Consider the following 14,545-nt stretch of genomic DNA (forward strand, 5'->3'; position numbering starts at 1 on the left):
CGCCTCCTCTGGCTCAGAGGAGGATGGAGTGCCACAGGCGCCAATACAGGCACAGACAGAACCATGGGCAAGTCTTTCTTTGCCTAGTGGACAGGTGCAGGTGGCACACAGCCAGCCCCTGAGTGAGCGTGCTAGCTTCAGGGTTGGATCTGCCCACATCTGCACCTGCTGCAGCTTTATTCTGGGAACGGCTTACCACAGCACCTGCTGGCAGCTGGAGGAGGGACTTAATGCTCTCGTGCTTTGTAAATTCCTACTCAAAAAATATGACCACCACCAGCACCTTCATAAACACACACCACACACAGAGACACACAGACACCACACACATAAACACACAGACACACACACCACACACACAGATGCACAGACACACACACAGACCACAAACACACACACCACACCACACACATACCACAAAGACCACACACACACCACAAACACACCATACACACACACACACCACTCCTCTGCTCTCTGTGACTGGGGTATGCTTTTTCTTTGGAAAAGTGTAGATTCTGTTTTGTTTGGTACTTCCAATGTCTTGTTCTGTTTTCAGACACAAGGTCTTGTATATCCTGGGTGGGCCCTGAACACACGAAGTAGCCATAATGACCTAGAACATCTGATCTTCCTGGCTCTGCCTCCTAAGTGCTGGGCTATAGGCATCCAGCACTATTCCCAGGCTGTTACATGGGTGCTAGGGATCCAAACACAGGTCCTCATGCCTACAGGGCAATCTCTTTATTGATGGAGCCTTGTCCTCAGCCATGCTTGTTCCTTTTAAACATCACAGGAATGCATTTAGAAAACGAACTGCCATTTTCCAAAGCTGCTATGGCCACGGACAGAATAGATGAGGGTTCCTGGTGTATCGAAGATATCTGACAGCTGAGGCCCAAATGGGGAGGAATCAGGTACTTTGCTTGCCAGGGAGGAAGGACCATGATGCTCGTCTGTATCCAGCAGTAATCTAAATGCAAGCAATGAATCAAGAGCGGTGTCCTCAGCACCAGGGCTGCTTCTATCCGTCTGCTCTTAACGTAGTCATCTAGCGTCTGCGTTAAACTTATTTATTCCCTAATGCTGGCTGATGGATTAAAAGATGTGTAGAAAATCCTTCTACAAGAGATAAGATATTGCAGTCTGCCAAACACCCCTGGCTCTTTTTGCCTTTTTTCCCCCTCTCTCTCTGTTTTGCCTACTTTACACTACTGAGCTCAGGGCCCCCCACATCATATATCCTGATTAGTTTGGAGGAAATTACTAAGGGGTTGTTTTTTAAGCCTATCATTGACACATTTAATTCATTAGGTACCAAATCCACAAGCAAATTTTGGCTGGCCGTAAAACACGGTTAATCCAGGGAGCGGCAATAAAAGGTGAAAAATTACGTCCCAGCAAATGTGGAATATTGCTTTTCTGTAGAGACTTTTACTGGTCTGCGGTATCTTTCTTCATAAATTTCCTTTCTGCTTAGTTCTCTCGGTAACTTAACCATTTGTCGCTTGCAGACCGCAGAATGGCTCCATGATACTCTACAACAGGAAGAAAGTGAAGTACAGGAAAGACGGGTACTGTTGGAAGAAGAGGAAAGATGGGAAGACGACCAGAGAGGACCACATGAAGCTCAAAGTCCAGGGAGTCGAGGTAAAGGGCAGAAAAGGCTCTCCTGTCCCCCAGGTGTCATTTATGGGCCGCCACAGAGAATTTGGAATTGCTTGAGAATGATCTGATGCCAGTCACCACTGTCAAAGGAATTTTAGTTTGCCAAGTCACTGCTGTTGGCGTTGGCTTCTGTCCTCTTACCCCAGAGTTCCTCTTCTGTTTTCTTTGGAGCTGACCATGGCCAAAGTGCTCTACCCTGGGGGTCACTGGTGTATGGATGGGGATTGACACGGTGCCTGGGGGTTTGCCTACTATGTTTATCATTGTGTTTCCGGGTGCTTTGGGGTTGTACTGGGGTGCAGGTCTCAGGGAAGACGGGTGTCATCGTGAGGAAGCATCCTCTCCAGGTGCTTCAGCCAACCGGTAATGACCATCAGGGCTGGCCAGCTCTCCTCATGCTGACTGAAATTTCATCTCCCTGTGGGGTGTCTCAGCTCCAACAGATAATGAGATGGGCTCTCAGTGAGCAAGGTTCCCGCAGTGCTGGAGTGGAGAGAGAGGGATCTGGGATCTGTAGGAATGGAGAGGGATCTGGGATCTGTACGAATGGGCTCAGCATCTGGAACAAACTCAGCTTTGGGTTTCCTGGATGCCACCTTGCTATTCTGGCTCTAACATGAACAGCCACAGAAAAGTCCATTCCCATCAGAGGGTCCCAACCAGGTGTCCTGAAGACTTCAGTAGTCCCACCAAGGGTCTTGCCTGCCGCTCTCAAAGGGATGTGGCCAGGGATACCATGGGCGAGATCTCAGAATCCTCCCATATTCCAGCTGGCATTTCAGAGAGGTAAAGGCCGGCATCCTAGCTACTGTCATGTCGAGTGTGTGTCTGCCTATCTCAGTGGTGCGAGGATTGTGAGCCCACTTGAGTTCTAAGGATTGCCCTTGGGCACTGTCGGTTTTGGGGACACATTTTGTCATGATGATTTTTTCCCCTGTATTAATTATGTGCTTTTATGGCTGCCAAAAATAGCATCAAATGGCTTTTATTATATTACCCCATGGAGAGAGATAACTTTCATTTTATGTGTATGTGCTTTTTTTTAATATACCAATAAGAATTGTTTTATGGTGATGAATAAGAAAAGCCGCGGTATGAGAAATTCCCGTTTCCTCTCCTCTGCCTCGTGTGCAGTTTAATTGACTGCATGGAACATTAATGTGCAGATTACCCGAACGTGCTGCTGGAAAGAGCCATCTCCAGCATTGTGACCAGGATCCTGCTAATACATACGCATTAGCCCTTCTTGCAGGGAGCCCAGAGAGTTGGGGCTTGCTCTCTGGGGGGACGGGCTCTTACCACCCCACACTGGAAGAATAGGTAGGGAGAGAGAGAAAGAAGCTTGGGTGGGGACCAAGAGAAAGGAAGCTACTTATGCAGGGATATTGAAAGCCTGCAGGAATTCACACTAAACCTCAGCAAGCAGCCCCTGTGCCTGGAGGCCTCTGGTATATTTCATCTTTAGTAATGCGTAAATCAGGAACTCCTGGTTGTAACTAACAGCGGGGTGGAATTCGTCCTCAGCAGTAGCTTGGAAGTCCAGGGGAAAAAAAACCACCGTGTTCGTTTTCTCCCCTCTTGTTATAAATTAGAATTGTCACCGGACGGAATGAGGATGATTTATGGCTATTTTTAGGCCATATTTATGTTGGGAGTTATTTGTGGCGCTCAGCCTTGCCGACTACAGCCTGGTTCCTCAGATGTGGAGGAGGGGGGACACATGCAGATCAGAGAGGGCCATCAGTGACCTGCTGGCCATGAGCAAGCAGCCCCCGTGAGTGGGGGGACTGAGAGGCCTCCCTGGCAATGACTTGGCCAATGTTGTTTCTGGTGTTTTGAAGAGGGAGGCCACCTTCGGTTACGCTTCTTGGCGGCTGTTCTCTCCGGCTTCACTTGGAGTGTTATCCCACGGAACGAGGCAGCAAGTACTGGCTGTGTACTTGCTTTTGTGTGTTCTCTACAGAGAAAGAGGGAGACGTGTGCACCGTCCGTGGACTCAGGGTGGGGCAAGAAGGCGGCCATGTTTGCACATCACGCTCATTTGCAGTGCACGGAGCTGTGAAAGGTTGAGCATCTAGGATAAGTGTCCCCGGGAGTCCAGAACGGGCTGCAGTGGGCAGAGATGCTTCTCGGGCTAGGTGGGGTGTGAAATGAATTCTTGGAAGTTGGGGACGGTTGTGCGTGTATGAGTAATTGACATGTTGTTTTACACTTTGTCACTTAATATCTCCAGCTAAGCCGAATCTGTGTTGCTTTCCGGCCATTTTTAAGTGGTTCTATCTTATTCCTCTCTGTACATAATCTTGTCCCCTTGACTTTGAGAGCCCTCTCACTCAGACTTGTAGTATCGTCATTACCACCTGACTAAGCATCCTTATACGGGTCTTCTTGGGCACATAAACAGTCTGGACCAGGAATTGCTGGGTGTCAGAGTTTTAGTTTTGCTAGACAATGCCAAATTGCTTCTGGGCGACTGTTTTAATTACATGCCCACCAGCACTGGTAATGACCATTTCCCCTACACCCTCCGGCACACTGGTCCTCAGAAGACGGTACTGTGTGCAATTTGAATTCTTATTCCCTCTTATTCATGGGAATGGGCTCCTTCTTGTTGAAGTAATTGCCTTTCCACGGTTACGGAGTTTTCAATAGCCCAGACGAAGGGCTTTTTGGTAATATCAGCCCCCACACTTCATCCTTGGCGTTTCTGTGTTAGTTGTGATCTGGAGTGGGACTGGGAAGCCAAGTGGGCAGTCTTCGCCAGCTGTGGTGGTGCTATCTACTAGGCTTCACGGTCAGAAGTCTGCTTCCTCCCTGTGGATTTAGCAGGCAGATCCTGTGGCTAGCACCTGTGTCCCCCACAAGCCCTAGTCCCCTCCAGCTACCCTTCCAGCTGGATGGACAACTAGGGTTTTAGTGTTGTGAAATCTTTACTATCCCAGTGGGGCTCCTCCGTTCAAGGGCATGATAAAGACATCTGGGTCTATCATTTAACATATCACTTGCTTTAAGCCTTCCCCGAGGCCAGGAAAACTTCCAGCCAGCGGAAGGAAACCTCAGCTCTGACTCCTTTTGTTCTTGTGGGCTAGGGCCTTCACACTCATCACTCCTCGGCAGGAACAGGGTGCGCGGGGCATGGGGGTGTGGGCAGCAGCTTTTGAAGCTAACTAGCTGTTCCTTCGCAATCAGCTGTCTTGTCTGGGGGCCAAGGAGAAGGCTGCGCGATGAGCTTCCGGGGAGGGCAGAGCTGACGAGAGGAGAGGAAAAGGGACTGGGGTGTCAGGGGATCACAAATGAGACCTCAGCAGGTCTGAGGAGGGTCCTGCCCCCAAGCTAACTCCTGTCGGCTGGTCTGGTGTTCCCAGGAAAGGATTGCTCTAAAGATCCCTGTGCCTTAAGAACTCCCGAAGCCAGCCGTGTTCACGCTTGTCAGGTGACAGCAGCAATCAGCCAGAGAGCCTTTCTGGAAGAGTCCTTCCCAAGTCTAGGGCCCTAACAGGTTGTTTTATGTCTGCTCACCCTCGTCCTCAGACTCCTGGCGTGTGTCGTATCCAGACCAGCTCTCAGTTCCCCGTTTCTCCCATTTTTTTTTCTGCTGGGTTCCCAGGGAGATGGGAGCTGTAACCTCAGTGTGTAGAAAATCACGAATCTGCAAATCTCCCGTGAACAGTACTGGCTTTGTCTGGTGCAGACATCCATGCAGAACACATGCTATCATATCTGTTACATAGATGGAGAAGTCAGGCCTTCAGAGAAAGGGCTTCATAGGTCCCAGAGCTGGGGCTGGAACCTGAGAGTTCTCAGCTTTAAGCATAACCGTTGTCCCCTGCACTCAGGGTGACCTTTAGGGTTTCAGGTCAGCTCAGCCCACACTATTCACCTGGTGTGGTCCATCCTTCATCTACTTATTGGGTACTTGTCACCCACTGTCACTGTGACAGGTACTGGGAGGTTCAGGGGTACAAAGAGGGGTGTGTGGTCCCTAACCTCAGGAGGAGACAAAAATCTTAGGGTTTCGATGTGTGCCGGAAGAATTCCAAGGTCCTGTGTGGAAAATGCGGTCAGCATAGAAGGCAGACCTGGCATGAGGGCAGTGGCATGAGGAGGTGTTTGGTGATGGATAAAGGTTAGGAAGTGCATGAGCCATGGTAGAATCTGCTGAGAAGCCCTCTGCGAACCCGTTCCCATCAACTGACTGGATGGTGGCTTGTGGGCATCTTTTCCAGCCCTGGCCAAACTGGATATCCACTCTTGTGTGCCTGGATTATTGCACGAACCTTTTCATGGGTAGCTATAAACAGCCTTTTCTCCCCCCAGCCAGAGAATCGGTGACAGCAGAGGTGCGGCTCTACCAACTCCTAACGCGAAGGAAATTAAAGGGTTTATGGTGCTTCCTGACAGGGCAAGGCTGAGAAAGTGCTTAAATGAAAGCAGGTCTCCCCAAAATGGCCACACCACCCCAAAGTCAAGGATGGGGACGTCCCCATATCAGCGCAGCTGTAGCCCCCTCTCCAGTTAGCCCCCCACAGTCTATCTGTCGCACCTCCAAGACCACAAGGCAGGATTACCTACAGCTGGCGCAGAGGTGCCGGAGACACCACGAGCTCTAAGGTGAGGGTCATGTGGCCCTCCCCATCCCTCCTCCTACAAGGTAGCTTCAGCAAGCCTGATCTTTAGGGTGACTTGCGAAGACTTTCAGCTGCTCTGATGAAGACAATGGCTGTTGTGGTCAGGGGATAGGGGTCTACTACATGGCCCTTTGCTCCTATCTCACGTTGTCCTTTGGTGAAGACAGTCTGCCCTTGGGGTCTGTGAACGGGTCTTGCATTGAGGCTGATGATGGGAGACGGGACCCAGCCCTGCTTCCTATAGAACCCATCCTTCTGTGATGAAAGGCGGTCCCTGGCCTGGCCCGTCCCTGAGTGGAAATGCCAGTCCATTTCCTCTGACTGTCGTCTGTGGATGTGGACATTTTGCTGATCTGTTTGCGCTGCCTGGAAAGAACCCAGTGTCCCTCATTTCTCCATTAACTGCCTTCAAGGTAGAAGGCCGGCGTTGGCGCAGCAGTGACCGTAATGAGGTTACATTTTGGGACTTGTCCTCATTAGAATGATGTTCTTTATTTGAGCACTTAGGCCACATATTAAAAAAGGAAGAAAAAAAAGTACCTCTTTCGAAAGTAGAAACGATATTGTAGTTACTGCATTAGGAATTAACAGGGCATGAAATAACCGCCTCGTGGCAGAGCCAGATCCCTTCAGCTCTGTTCCCGGCCATAAGATAAATAGGTATCTTGCTTGCAGATGATGGGAAATGCTGGCAGTAGTCAGCCCAAACAGGTCTGGGGCCCAAATCAAGTCTGGAAAAAGGCAGGGAATAGATAAGGAGAGAAACAGGTTAACGAAGCAAGGGACCACAGAGGCTCAGAGGGGCCAGCAGCCTGCCACTGCCACCGTGTATGTTTGACCAGTGCAGTTGCTGCTTTCTGGAAAGGGCTGTGTTCGGTCCCTGGTATTTTCTGGGGACTTGCCGTGCACGGACAGCATCCCTCATGTAGACCATGTTTCTTTCTGTGGTGTGGCCACTGACTTTTGAGTCTTCCAGGGTTCATCCCTGCTCTTCTTCAGCCTGAGGGAAATAGCCCCTCGTACTGCTTCCCCCAGACTCCACCCATGCCTGTCTCAGGAGTGTTCTCTTTGATGGATCTGTGTCTAGCACACAGATGGTTAAACATGTTATATTTTCTATGCTATAATGCTTCTGTCTGATGTCTGGACACTGGGGACTTCAGGGTGTTGGATGTGGAGCGAGAATGTCATGCTTGGCAATGTGCAGAAACAAAGCCAGATGTTTCCATGAGATATGGCCACAATTCTCCTGTTTCTGCTCTCATGGCCCTGGGGGTTGCAGATGTGTGTTGCCATGCCTGGTTTTTTATGTGGGTGTTGGAGATCTGAACTTGGGTCTTCATGCTTGCATAGCAAGCTTTGAATAGCTTATTCCATTTACATTTTTTTTATTATTTTCAGTGATGTGCATGTGTGGGAATCTTTCTTGTGGGATTGTGCACATGAGTGCAGTGCCCTTTGAGACCAGAGCTGAAGTTGTAGGCAGCTGTGAGCTGCTGGGTGAGGGCGCTGGAAACCGAACTCTGGTCTTCCGCAAGAGCAGCAAGCACTCTTCGCCATAGGACCTCTCTCTGCCAACCTATTATCCAGGTTTTAGAGTGTCTGGTGGCCTAACTTTCGCCCCTCCTGGGGTCTGGGAGTGAGGTGTGCTGTGTGTCTGAGAAACTCTCGGTCACTGTCTTGCCTGGGCTTCACTTAACCTGGTTTTCCTATGGGGTAGATAGTTAATCTCCATTGCTCGTGTAACTAAAACTTGGAGTTGGGGCATGGGAGGAGTAGGGAGATGGCAGAAATGGGGAGGGGAGGGGAAGGGAGTGAAAAGGAGGAGAGGAGAGGAAGGAAAATCTGGGAAAAGGATAGCCTACAGGTTACACAGTTACAGGACCTGGGGAGGGGACAAAACGCTTCCCCTGCACGCATGGGGACACGAGGTTGGACCCTCAACACCCATGCAAAAGCTAAGAGGAGCAGCATGCATCTATAGCCCAGTGCTGGGAGGGGGCATGGGCAGAGAAGCGGGTTCCTGAGGCTCACTGGGCGGCCAGTCTAGTTGAAACGGCGAGCTCCAGGCTCAACAAGAGACCGTGCCTCAAAAGACAAGATGGAGAGGAATGGAAAAGGACACCTGATGTCAACCTCTGACTTCCGCAGGCCTCGGCACGGGCTACGGCAACTCCTCCACATACACAAGACTGGGGCCCGACTGAGATAAACAATAAATACCATTTCGGTCCCAGTGCATCTCCGGCGTTTCACGGGGCGTGTTTCTGACAAAGTGGTACCTGCCGTGCTTTTGAACTCTCATCGCATTGGCTGCTGCTGTTTACCTCGTCACCGTGTCTTTGCGTCTTTGCAGACAGGAACTAGTCTGCATTGGATTTGGGTGTCCCTGAGGACACGAGGGCCAGCATTCTCTGCTGTCTCTGATGAGCTGCTCACTCCCCAATGCTGGGCTTCTGGAGTGGAGGTACAGCATCCATCACGGAGCCCAGGGCTTTCTCAGTGGTGTTGGGACTACAGCGCGTGGATAAAGACATGCCACAGAGGCCTTAAAGGGCATGCAATTCTTGTTTCTGCTGAACGGTGATATAAAATGTCCTGTAAATCTGATCTGAGCCTCGGTGATCTGGACACTTCCTTGAGGAAGCAGCTCAGCAGACTATCAACTGGAGTGGCTGAACTCACATTTAATTTTTATCCTAATGGTTCCTAAAGGTCCTTTCAGGTTAGTCCATGAGGCCAGGAGTGGGAAGTTTAGCAGATTCAAGGGCAACCACATAAACCCTTGGCTACCACTATCACACTCACCATGGGCTCCTTCCTGCCTGAACTGCTTGCTAGAACTCAGGAGGAGAGCTACAAGAGCTTGTAACCACTCACCATGACCTCATCCAGAGCTGGCATGCATTTGAGACAGTGTTATGTATTTGTCTCTTGGTGGACAGGCAGATGTATATGTGGTTGCTTGGCAGGTGAGGAATACCTCTGGCTTTCACTTGACTGAACGGCAAATTGGTCTCCTAATTCCTAGCATTGCCCGGCAAAGTTATGCCCACTCTTTGGGATACATCGTGTGGGGAGCCCCATGTCCTGTGGGCTTGAGTCTCTAATCTGCTGCAGGAGAAACCATCGCTGGTGTTTTTGAGTCAGCAGAGGGAAGACAGAAGATTTAAGCTCTGCACAGTATTCTGGCCGCAGGCTCTTAGGGTGCTTCCAATACCTCAGCCACTGTTGTGGGGAAAACAGGGGGATGGGTAGAAGGGGAAGATGGAAGGGGGGGGGCTGTTCATCAGCAGCAAGGAGGGGTAGCCTTTCTGCTCGCTGCATAGGCTGAGGTTCTTGGGTGGCACCCACTGATCTGCACATCCTGGGTGGTTGTGTGGTTTTAACTGTTGATCTCACTTTTTCTGTCTCCCTGGAAACTGAGCCAGAATGGGAGGCAGGAAGTAGATGACTCTATAGGAGAGCTTTTGCACGCCTTGAGGTTTCCTCCTGGTTGATAGATAGCCTTCTTTTTCCATCTCTATGGCTCAGTTCCAATCCTGGCTAAGGGTGGTTGTCTTCCAGCTGGGGTCAGTGTGGAAGTCACAGGATTACTTCACTTTGTCTCTTGCCTGGCTGCTCACAGGCAACCCCGTTGACCACAAGGTCCACATCACCCTAGAAGACTCACAGCCTATCTGCCCTGCTGCACCAAGTGGCCTTGGTTTATGGATCCCCCCGGACTCCCATACCCCTTTGATACGCAAATTACCTTTTTAGTGCTTCATTGTGCCAATGGCAGGGTCCTGTCTGGGTATCTCATCCCAAGCCTCCTGTTGGTTTAGCAGTTAAACACACTGGCTGCTCTTGCTAAGGACTCATTCAGGCTTGGTTCTCAGCATCCATACGGTGGTTCCCAGCCATCAGTCACTCCAGTTCCAGGGGAGTCAGTGCCTCCTGTGACCACTGCTGCTATCAGGCAGACGCAGAATGCACATATGTACAAGGAGGCAAAACATGCACATAAAGTGAAAAATCAGTCTAAAACTATTTTGAATGAGTTTCGCTCTGTCTTAAGGGGAAAAGTTAAGAGGAAAATTCCACAAGTCAGTGCGACAATTTGTTACTTGACTGCCGGCACCTTTTGAAAATCTCTAACTAAATTCTCTGATGGTGCGGTTGAGCCTGCCATTCCTCAGTCACCCTTGGCAATGCAGGAGACGAATATCAATTTTCTGAAGCAGAAGATGCCAGCTGACACTGACCCACAGCCTTCTGGGGACACAGCCCTGCCCTGCGTCCTCCATTGGCACTCTAGCCCAGCCCTTGGCATGACACTTTATATATATTCGGTGCTCAACTTAAGTCCAAGTCTTGCTGTGTCCTGATACCCATGTTTATAGCCTGACATGTGTCTGTGATGTGTGAATATGTTTTGGGGGATGTGTTCATGTATGTGATTGTGGGCTGACACTTGTCTGTGAGGTGTGTATGTGTTGGGGCGTGTGTTCATGTATGTTATTGTGGGTGTGCACAGACCATGTATAGAGGTTCTAATCTTCAACCTTCGTTGAGGTAGGGTGGTTCATTGCTCACTGGGTAAAGAATGCCCTTTCCATCTCTAATGTGTATGCCAGAGTCCATGGGGATCCTCCTGTCTCCACTCAATCTCACCATACTTACGGTAGGATTGTAGGTGCACGCTGCTGTGTTTGGTCTTTGTTTTGGGTTCTAGAAATTTGAACCCAAGTCTCTATGCTTGCATGATTCATGATTTACCTACAGAATCATCTCCCCAGGCCCCGGTTAATACTTTGACTAATGATATGACAGGGATGTTGGAGTTTCTTTGTTTTCTTTCTTTCTAGTGGCAAAGGGTCTGCATGCTATGTGCTTTCTCTTTATCTCATGCTGAGTGTCTCCAGCCTGAGCAAGTCAAGAAAAGCACCTTGAAAATAGGACTCTGTAAATGCCACATTTCTTCCCAAAGAGTGTGCATCCCAGGGGGTCCAGGTACTAGCATGGAGCATCCCAGGAGGTCCAGATACTAGCATGGAGCATCCCAGGGGGTCCAGATACTAGCATGGAGCATCCCAGGGGGTCCAAATACTAGCATGGAGCATCCCAGGAGGCCCAGGCACTAGCATGGAGCATCCCAGGAGTCCAGGCACTAGCATGGAGCATCCCAGGGGGACCATGGAGCATCCCAGGAGTCCAGGCACTAGCATGGAGCATCCCAGGAGTCCAGGCACTAGCATGGAGCATCCCAGGAAGTCCAGGCACTAGCATGGAGCATCCCAGGAAGTCCAGGCACTAGCATGGAGCATCCCAGGGGGACCATGGAGCATCCCAGGAGGCCCAGGCACTAGCATGGAGCATCCCAGGAGGCCCAGGCACTAGCATGGAGCATCCCAGGGGGACCATGGAGCATCCCAGGGGTCCAGGCACTAGCATGGAGTGTCCCAGGAGGCCCAGGTACTAGCATGGAGTGTCCCAGGGGGTCCAGGTACTAGCATGGAGCATCCCAGGAGGCTCAGGCACTAGCATGGAGCATCCCAGGAGGTCTAGGCAAGTTTCAGAGTGCTCCCTGTGCGCTGGGACAACAGATACCAAAACCTTGCTCTGCAGCACTGGGTGGGCTAAAGGACCAGTTGTCCAAGAGGTAGAGCGATGCATCCTTGGACCTGGAGTGACATGTGGGATGTTGCAGAATGCCCCTGGAGTAGTGACTGTGGAGAGATGCAGATGTCATCTGTCCCCTGCTTAAGTACTTACACGGCAGCAGCAGGAAACGGCAAAGGTACTTTTCTTCTTTGCCACCACGATTTACGTGCAGTTTTTGATGGATGCAAAAAGTAGACATTTATTACAAAAGCGTAAGAAACGTCGACTGCTCGTGAATTGATTATTTAGAATTTATTTTATTAAATATTCTAGGTGGTGCACAATAAACCAAAGCTCCGAGGCTGTACAGTTTAATGATTCATGAACCTCTGCTGGTGATAGGGAAATCAAAGATTGGCCCTGCCATCTCAGAAGAATACAGATTATTATTAGATCCGGAATGGGCCTCTCGAGAAGCTTCCTTAAGGGAACACACGTATCAATAATTTCTTTCCTGAGCGAGGCTCCTAATGCTTCACTTATGGAAACATAAATTCCACGGCAAGTGGCTGTGGGGTTTCCCTCCCTTTAGGCCCTCACGTCCTTCACCCAGAAACGACAATTCTTCATCCCTTGGTTGGTGGATTGAGTTCACAGTGACTTGATCTCTATGACTGTTTGATCCTTTCTAACTCTGCCTTTGCCTCTCGTGTGTGTGTGTGTGTGTGCACGCGTGTGCGGTGTGCGTGTGTGCATGTGTGTGTGAGTGTGGCTATGCACATGCCAGCATGTCATGCCACAGTCAGGGGACAACTGTAGCTGTCAATCTTATCCTTCAACCTTGTTTGAGGTAGGGTTTTTTGCTGTCAGTTCCTTCTGCATACAGCAACCTGACTGGACCTCAAACTTAGAGTGATTCTCCTGTCTCCACTTCCAATCTTGTTTGTGAGGGTGCTGGGATTGTAGACGTGTGACACTTGTGTCTGGATTTTAGGTGGGTTCTAGGGATTTAAACTCAGATTTTTAATCGCCCAGCGGGTATTTTGCAACTGAGCCCCCCCCCAAGCCACCTTTTTAACTCTCACTGTGAAGAGACTCTGCCCACAGTGGCCTTCAGTTCTGGGGCTGTATGTGGGGTCAGGTTAGTGTGTGAGTTTGTGTTCCCTTTGCTTGCAATGTCATGAACGCTTGTTAACGTCTTGGAGGACCCTGTGAGCACCATTAGACCTGGAACCCCAATAGAAATGTGTCTGTAGAGTGTTTCCCCAGAAGCCGCAGGGCAGCAGAGTTCATGTACAAAGTCGGGGTCCAGGACAGGGAGAAGCGCTCTGTCCGCTTGTCTCGGGGCTGCATTAGTTTCTGTCCCTTGCTGTGTGAAAACACAGTGACCAAAATCGCCTTATGGAAGAAAGAGTGCTTTAGCTGATGGTTCCAGAGGGAGACTCCATAAGGGAGGCACAGCAGCAGGAAGCAGGCAGCAGAGAAAGCGAACTCTAAGTGTGGAAAGGCTGTGAACTCTCACAGTCCGGCCTCAGTCATCTACTTCTCCCAGGAAGGCCACCCTGTCTAAAAATTCTTTAACCTCCCCAAAGAACACCACCAACTGTGGACCAGCTGATCAGATACCTGAGCCTATGGGGGGGGGGGGGTCTTGCACATTCAGGCTGCCACAGGGTCGATGCCCTGTTCTCAGATCATAGCAAGCCCAGCAGAAGGCAGAGTCAACTGCCGAAGAAAACACAATGTGACTGTCCAGCCCGCCCCCTGGGACAATGTTCCCAGGTGATGTGATGGTCAGCAGGGGAATCACAAAGCCACAGTAAGTGGGACGCCCAAGGGTTTTGCCTTGTCTGATTGCTTGAGGTTAGAAATGGTCCATGATTCCTTTTGCTTTTCAAATAGCAGGCAGATGCTGGACACGGTGACCTCTTCCATACGGGGCTGCAGGGAGCTCATGTGGGAAGGACGAGACTTAGCCCCCACATGCCTCCCACTCAAACGAATGTCTGCTGCTTGCACATGGCGTGAGGTGCTGATATTAAGTTAACCCCACCCTCCCTGCTTCTGCCATGCGCTTTTATGTATGCAGTTAGACCTAAGTGTTAATTTAATGGCCCATGAGGTGTGGGTTCCCCAAAGAACACAACCTGAACCACTCTGCAGTTGGCTTCTCACATGTGCTACACAGCTAACAGGTCCACAGAGAAACGTTCTTTATGGAGCTAAAGAAATGGCTCAGTGGTTAAGTGCAATGGCTGCTTTTCCAGAGGATCCAGGTTCGATTCTTAACACCCACATGGCTCACAACCCTCTGTAACACTAGTTCCTGAAGATCTGAAACCCTCTTTTGACCTCTGCAGGCACTCGGCATGCACACTGTGCATATATAACATGTAGGTAAAACACCCATAGACATAAAATAAAAATAATTTTTTTATAGAAAAAAATTGATCCTTCTGCTGAAAAGGAAAGAAATGGATAGTTCTGCTGATGTGTATGGTGTGTGTGTGTGTGTGTGTGTGTGTGTGTGTGTGCTTGCATACATACAGATACTGGTACATGTGTATATGCATGCATTTTGAGGCCATAGGTTAACATAGTGTCTTCTTCAGTCTCTTTCCACCTTAAGTCATAGTGTCTTCCTCAGTTTCTTTCCACCTTAA

General features: G+C 49.9%; 1 protein-coding gene across 1 annotated transcript in view; it reads left to right on the forward strand.

Annotated features, from left to right (window-relative positions):
* LOC126508204 (calmodulin-binding transcription activator 1-like) overlaps window positions 1-14,545 on the forward strand; it is a 509,816-nt gene that overhangs the window by 123,408 nt on the left and 371,863 nt on the right. Inside the window, exon 2 of the mRNA XM_050153303.1 lies at window positions 1,515-1,650. Within this exon, the coding sequence (XP_050009260.1) occupies window positions 1,531-1,650 (120 nt within the window). The 5' untranslated portion in view covers window positions 1,515-1,530. The remainder of the gene's footprint in view (window positions 1-1,514; window positions 1,651-14,545) is intronic.

Source organism: Alexandromys fortis, unplaced genomic scaffold (assembly GCF_014885135.2).
Source record: "Alexandromys fortis isolate MF-2015 unplaced genomic scaffold, M_Fortis_MF-2015_v1.1 scaffold_88, whole genome shotgun sequence".
Lineage (NCBI taxonomy): Eukaryota > Metazoa > Chordata > Mammalia > Rodentia > Cricetidae > Alexandromys > Alexandromys fortis.